Here is a 6,942-nt window from a genome sequence, read left to right as displayed (position 1 = left end):
AGTTTGTTAATTTTTTTTTTTTTTTTTTGCAGAAGACCGATAAGTCGGCTTTTTCTGTTTGGTGCTTATCCACATGGGTGGCACTAGAGGCTCAGAATGCCTGCGCATCTGCTAACCCTCAAGCTCTGTCTAATTTCACAATAAAGTCTCTGTTGATCCTTGGGGTTCAAAAGCCAGTGGCCGCATCATATCCACTGCTTTAATTGAGAGGGAGAATGAAAGACGAGCCATAGGATCAAAGATCAGTCAATGTACTTAAAGGCCAGAGTGAAAGTTCACCTAGTGTATCACTCATCTCAGCAAAATCTCACCCTCTGAGCTTTAAAGGTCTGCTGGGTTCTTCTCGTATTTCAGCCAGTCAAGCGAATGAGAGAACATGTCTGGCTCTCCACACAATGTTGGTTTCCGATCCAGACGGAAGTCTATGGTACCAGATCAGCCTCAAAAATAATACGTTTACAAAACAAAATTCATAAATGCACAGCTCACCGCGATTGGCTGAACGGAACATCCTCCAAAAAAAGATATTTATGAATCTTAACCTGTCAGGAAGGTCTAAAAAACACCGCGCACAAATAAAAAGCAGTCCACGCACATGTGACGATTTGCAAATGCAGATTCAATGATCCATAAATACATGTAACATCATTCATAAATGTGTGATGAAATTAATTCAAGAACTTGATATATACACATTTGTGTAAACATTTTAAATTTATTTAGGTAAGATGCATTTCGGGAAATATTTATGCTTTTACTTGTGTATTTATGAATTGTGTTTTGAATTTACAAATTGGATTTTGTAAATGTAAATTGTGCTGTGCATTTATGAATTTTGTTTTGTAAACATTATTTTTGAGGCTGATCTTGCTCCACTGATGTCTGGTTCATTTACACAGGAAAATACTGTTTGTCATAAAGCGAACAACCACACACTTTAGGGATGAACTGATATTAAAATCATATCAAATCCGATAAGACAATAATTATTATCATGTTATGGCCAATAACAAAATAGTAATTTTATGTTTGTGTCTTTTTATTAGTATTTTTAATATTTTTAGCTTTCATTTATTTTATATCAGTTTTAGTAATTTTAGTACTTTAGCTTAAAAACTAATTTAGAAATGTTAGTTTTTTCATCTTATATTTATAATTTGGTTTATTTGAACTTTATTATTTTATTTGAGCGTAGTTCGAAATAATAACACTATAACCAAAACAGTCAATATTTTATACTAAGATCAACTCAAAACAAAAAGGCAAGTAAAAACTAAAATCAGTCATGGTGTATTAACACTTGTTGTGTATTGTGAAAATCATTATGATTTTACATGCTATTTCGTGGTAGTTTTATTTAAATAAGATGTCAAAAACTCAGTGTCCTAGATGTTTAGGCCAGTGGCCAACTGTAGAAAACAAATGAGTGGAATAGCCTGTAGACCTTATGATTTATTTCTGTAACTTCTTCTCAGTGGAAACCTTGCCTTGCTGCAGTAGGCATGTTGTGTGAAATGATATCATAACGTGATCAATATAGCTCTGCTTGAGTCCATTCTGCCTGTTTATCTTTTCTTCATGCTGCTGCTGTTTGTGGGCTTTGCTAAAAGGTCGCGGTACGTATGTGGCTGCATATGCACCATGGGTTAAAAGCTCATGTCACAGATGCACACAGGCAGACTGACGTGCAGTTTCTCTCTCTTTCAGAGTTGGAGTGGACCCAGATCAGGATCTTCAGCCATGTGGGGACAGCTTCCAGGTCCTTCAAGGAGTAAGTCTCAATATGTTTCTGTCCTCCCACCAATGAAGCTTTTACCATCATTATATTTCAAGTATTCTGTTTTTGCTGCAGACATGAGTGATGCTTCAAACTGTACAAAAAAGGAGACTTGTGCTAGTACTTTTTAAGTGATCCGTCTTATAATGTTCCATAGACTTACATTGAAGGAAGAACTTTGCAATGCTTTAGAAACCACCCAGGAATGCCCTAGTATAGTGGTTTTGCACTGGCAATTATCACGCACATTTCTTTCGGAGATCTAATTTTAAACTGCTGCTACATCATCCTGTTCCTTTCGCACTTGAGACCTCGTGTAGCTGCCCAAAAACCACACATAAATTCATTCTTCCGGTTTTTGCCTCAAAAACAAAAAAGGTGCACGTCATTTGTGGAGCGATCTTTCATAAGATAACTTGGACCCCTTAAAAAAACAGCCATTTAAACAACCTTGACTCCTCTTTAGCTGTTATCATGTTGTGTTGAAACCCGTGGGTGTGTTTTTGCAGAAGTACGAATACATGAACCAATACAGAGATACAAGTTGCTTTTTATATCATGAATTGTTACTGAAATTAGAATGGCAAAGCTAATTAGGAATGGACACCTTGGAAACTAATGACATTTCTCCTCTGTTCATCATGGTTTAAACTAGTTCCATTATAGGGCCATGACTGAAATCAGATCATTGGAAACCAATCATCTTCTGCAAGAGCACAAGCACGCACGCATTTAGAAGATAACACAGACTGCATGCACTGATGATAGAAGCACTAAGCATGTCAAAAGTACTGGTACTTTGATACAAATATGTTGCTGAAATAATAAATATGTGACAATAGAAGCCTTTATGAAGTATCAGTAATTCTGAGCACTGACAGATGGTTGCTTTTTCACATGCTCTTTGATGAGTTCTTGTGCTTACGACTGACCGTGAGTGGTCAAACGCATGTCTCGGTAAACACAGCAGGTTTATAAATGTAAACAGGTGGAATAAACAATCTGGGCCAGATTCACAAAAGTTTTCCTAAAGGGACATTTCACCCAAAAATGAAAATTCTGTCATCATTTACGCACCCTCAAGTTGTTCCAAGCCTGTATGAGATTCTTTCAAACCAAACAGGAAGCCATTGACTTTCATAGGATTTTTTCCCCCCATACTATGGAAGTCAATGGCTACCTGCAACTGTTTGGTTGCTCACATTCTTCAAAATATCTTCTTTTGTGTTCATCAGAAGAAAGACATTCATACAGGTTTGGAACAACATAAGGGTGATTAAATGATGACAAAATGTTCATTTTTGGGCAAACTATCCCTTCAAGAATACAATAAACTCAAGAGAGAGGACCTATTTGTTGTCCACTGTAAATTATTACTCAACATTACTGTCAGATAGTAAATTATTGAATAGACATTAGTGAGTTTCTGTGAAGTCTTTATTACCTGAAGAGAACAGGCTTAGAGGGTGAGAGGATCTGCGTGGTCTCTAAAAGGCCTTTCTGGCTCTCTCTCTCCCTTTTGACAACCCTTAGTATTTCATCTGGAACACAAGCATCTGATAGTTATAAGTATACTAGATTAAAAAAGTAAAACATGGTAGAAGCAATATATAGTCTATGTAACTAGTATTTTAATGCTTAATGTTTGGAAGTACCCAGGAAATTCATTAAATACCCTTTGGAAAGTAAAACAAGTATGAGGCTATTGTAACTCTAAAATATTATTTACAGTGATTTTTTAAAAAAGAATTAATGAGTTTAAAATACATTAAAATAAGAGGACTACAGTATACTGCATGTATGCAAACTATACAATATATAGCTAGAAAACTAGAAGAAAATAATTTAGAAGAATATTATTTTTAAGAATGTTTCTAATCCAGACCCTTTGTTAAAATTAAAATCTGTGCATGCAGTCTTGCAGTGTAAATAAAAATAGATAATAATATAAAGCAGAAATTGTATGAAAAGAAGAGAAATTTGTCTTTATTATTACATTTTTTTGTATGATAACAAGCCTAAATCACATGTGTACAGTTTTACTTTTGTTGAAGTACACTTTATGTCTTTGCCACACATCTTATTAACAGTGGACCTCACTATAGTATTAACACTAAAGAAATGTGGCACGCTTAGGGTAGGTTGCGGTATAGTGTTACTGTGAGCTTGTTTGTGATGGCGTTAATCTGTAATCTCTTTAAATGCAATGAAGCTGAAGTTGAAGCTGAACTCGTGAGATTAGATGAACTGGGATAAATGTACTGGCCGTTGGAAGAACAAAGCAAGACCTAAGGGATAAATATGGATGAATTTTGAGTGTGTATTTATGATAAATGGTTTAGTATCAGGTTCCATTCCACCCATTCAAAAGTTCGCAGGCCATTTCTCCATATGGTCTGGTATTATGTGTACACAAGTCACATTTCAAATAATATAATATAATATAATGAATCGTTTTTGAAAAAAAAAATGAAAAAAATACACAGTGCACTTTTAAGCCTTTATTAACAAAAAGGTTGACTTTTGAGCTAACATTTAAAGAATCAGGTTTTGACAAACTCGAAATGAAAAACAGATTGCCAAACTCCAAATTGCCAAACTCGATTGCAACATGGATTGTTGTTTGCTGTACGCTACTGATAGAGTGATGTTCAATGATGAACATAAAACAATATATTGACTTCTAAAGTGATTTATTTTTAACATCTTTTCATTTATTTACTTGTCTGCCACTAACACGAGTTGTGCTTTGAATTATCTTAATTATTCAATATTTGCTAAAGCTACAGTATATAATATATATGTGTCAAAGTTTGCATAACCCTGCTGTAGATTATACAAATCATACTTGCTTCCTCTTTCTCTCCTCAGGATGGAGCCCAGTCAGAAGGACAGAGCAAGACCAAGCAAGAGAGTGCCTGGCTTTTTAGGCTCTGGTATACTTTTGACCACAAGTATCCTTTTCAGCATGCCATTCACAAAAACACACACTTTCATGCTGTGGTCTTGTCATTAGGAACTCAAGCACGGTTGAACATTACTTCTCTTTCACTATTCTCTTCTCTGCTCTTCCGTGAGCCTAGCCAGTGAGATTACTTTGGCTCCATGCAAATGGCTAGGGAAAAACATCTGCTCCCACACCATAGACAATGACAAAAGAGAGACACATATTGATGAAACTCGCTAAAGCGGATCTGGATGAATATAAATGCGGAGTGAGGAAGGGATGAATAATTCCAAGATTTCATAGGGTAGCTGTTTTTGATCAGTGTTGGAGTTCCTCTGAGGCCTTAACTGAGCCTCTAAACCCCCGAACTGACAAGCCTCACCCTCCTTACCCAACTCCTTCTCCAAAAAAAGCTCCAGTCTGAGCTCTGCACCTCAATATGAGTCGCTGGAAATGTCATTACAGACATTCTTTGCACGGAAAGTCAAATGAAATGACTGCAGTCCATTTTCACAAAGCCTTCAGGTCCTGAATGAAGCAATCAATGATTCTTGAGCTTTCAGCAGGGCCCATCCACTGCAATTATTTTGTGCTGAGAAGATTACTGTACCTTTCAGTGAGACGGTCGTGGGTGGTGAGAGGAACAGCAGAAAAGCAAAGAAAGAACAGAATAGCAAAGAAAGGGGTTTTATTTAGCTCATGGTTGCTAGAAATAATGCTTAAAGGGGAAAGTAGCACACACACATTTTCTCACACACTTCTCAATCCGCTTCCTGCACAGCTGGGACTAGCCAGCTCCACATGTGGTGACTCACAGAGGTTTATTAGGAATCCTAGCTTCGCTCACAGCCATGCATTTGAGCTTACAAGTGTGTTGCCTTATTTTCACAACAACCTACCCAACGACATTCGTTTCCTTTTTCACAGGCCCTCGGTGTCTGTGTGCTTTCCAAAAGGCAAGTGCTATTGGATTGGCCAGCCACCTGCTTTATTTCTCTTTGGGTGCCAGACCATGCTATTGGACATCCTATATTTTTTTCAGTCTATACCTGGCAACCTCTCTCTAACTCTGTAGGGGACAACCAGTTCAGGTCCCCCTCGAAGATATTATACTCTTCCAAATCCATCACGGGGTGTTCTTGGTTTCAAGCCATCGACCCTTTACTGCCGCCTTCTCTGTTTTTATCCCCGGCTGTCAAAAATTAAAAAAAAACTCAGTATTGCTGCCAAATGCGTACTAGCTGTCCTGCTTAGATCTGTGTGCGCTGGACTCTGAGTGAACTATTTAAGGGGATAATGATCTGTTTACTCCTGATTATGAGGCTGAGACTCAATCATATCTGTTCCGAGATGAGCGCTTGCCGCTGCCATGCTAAATTTTGAAGCTTCCATTATAAGCAATGCTATTTTTGAATGGTTTAAATTGGTTGTTTGTTTTGAAATGTATGACTTGGATGAATGTTGGAAGTCTTACAGTCATTATTGATTTGTGCCTGTTATGAATTAACTAGTTTAGACCAAAAAACTACTTTTCATCATTTACTTGTCCTCATTATGTTCAAAACAGAGTGTTTTTTTTTTTCATTTGTGTGGATTACTAAAAAGATCGTCCAAGCTGCTCTTTTGCGTATGATGAAAACTAATAGAACTGGGTCTATGAAATTAATCCAGTGTGCTATTTTAGGAATTGGTAGAGAATTATAAGATATGATTAGCTAATGTGAATACTTTATAAGCTACTACTGCAAGAAGTTGACTTTACCATATCTGTATGTTTTCAGTTATTTTTGGAATTGAACTTAAATAATGTAGTAAGAATTTTCTACAGTCAACCATAGTCCAGTAGCTCCATGGCTTCATGTGACAGTATAGATCTCTGGTTCACATCTGCCTGACATTGACACTTCAGCAGAGCTTTTCCTCTTAACACAAGTACAGTTACTTGAAGCCTATCCTGACCCACAGTGGTCCCCCTTTGACCTCCACTCTGCCGGCCTGCTGCGGTCCTCTGGCTCGATGTCTGACCAGCCCCCAGGCCTATGAGGTAAGACCACATATGCACACACACAGTTATTAAATAAGTCAGTTTGCTAGATATAGCAATATAGAATAAAATGATTACAAAATATATTAAAAATAAAAATCTATAAAATTTGGGAAAATATATATTTATATACAGTATATATATATATATATATATATATATATATATATATAT

The 6,942-nt window shown here is 36.7% G+C and overlaps 1 protein-coding gene across 3 annotated transcripts in view; it reads left to right on the top strand.

Moving 5' to 3' along the window:
* LOC107685298 (sodium/hydrogen exchanger 7-like) overlaps positions 1 to 6,942 on the top strand; it is a 34,979-nt gene that overhangs the window by 22,425 nt on the left and 5,612 nt on the right. For all 3 annotated transcript variants that reach the window (XM_016481835.1, XM_016481834.1, XM_016481836.1), the window contains 3 exons: positions 1,708 to 1,771; positions 4,649 to 4,731; positions 6,663 to 6,768. In XM_016481835.1, the coding sequence (XP_016337321.1) occupies positions 1,708 to 1,771; positions 4,649 to 4,731; positions 6,663 to 6,768 (253 nt within the window). The remainder of the gene's footprint in view (positions 1 to 1,707; positions 1,772 to 4,648; positions 4,732 to 6,662; positions 6,769 to 6,942) is intronic.

This window comes from Sinocyclocheilus anshuiensis, unplaced genomic scaffold (genome assembly GCF_001515605.1).
Source record: "Sinocyclocheilus anshuiensis isolate Anshui unplaced genomic scaffold, SAMN03320099.WGS_v1.1 scaffold385, whole genome shotgun sequence".
In the NCBI taxonomy this organism is placed as follows: Eukaryota; Metazoa; Chordata; class Actinopteri; order Cypriniformes; family Cyprinidae; genus Sinocyclocheilus; species Sinocyclocheilus anshuiensis.
Note: the sequence above shows the minus strand (reverse complement) of the source record. Positions and strands in the feature narration are given on the sequence as shown.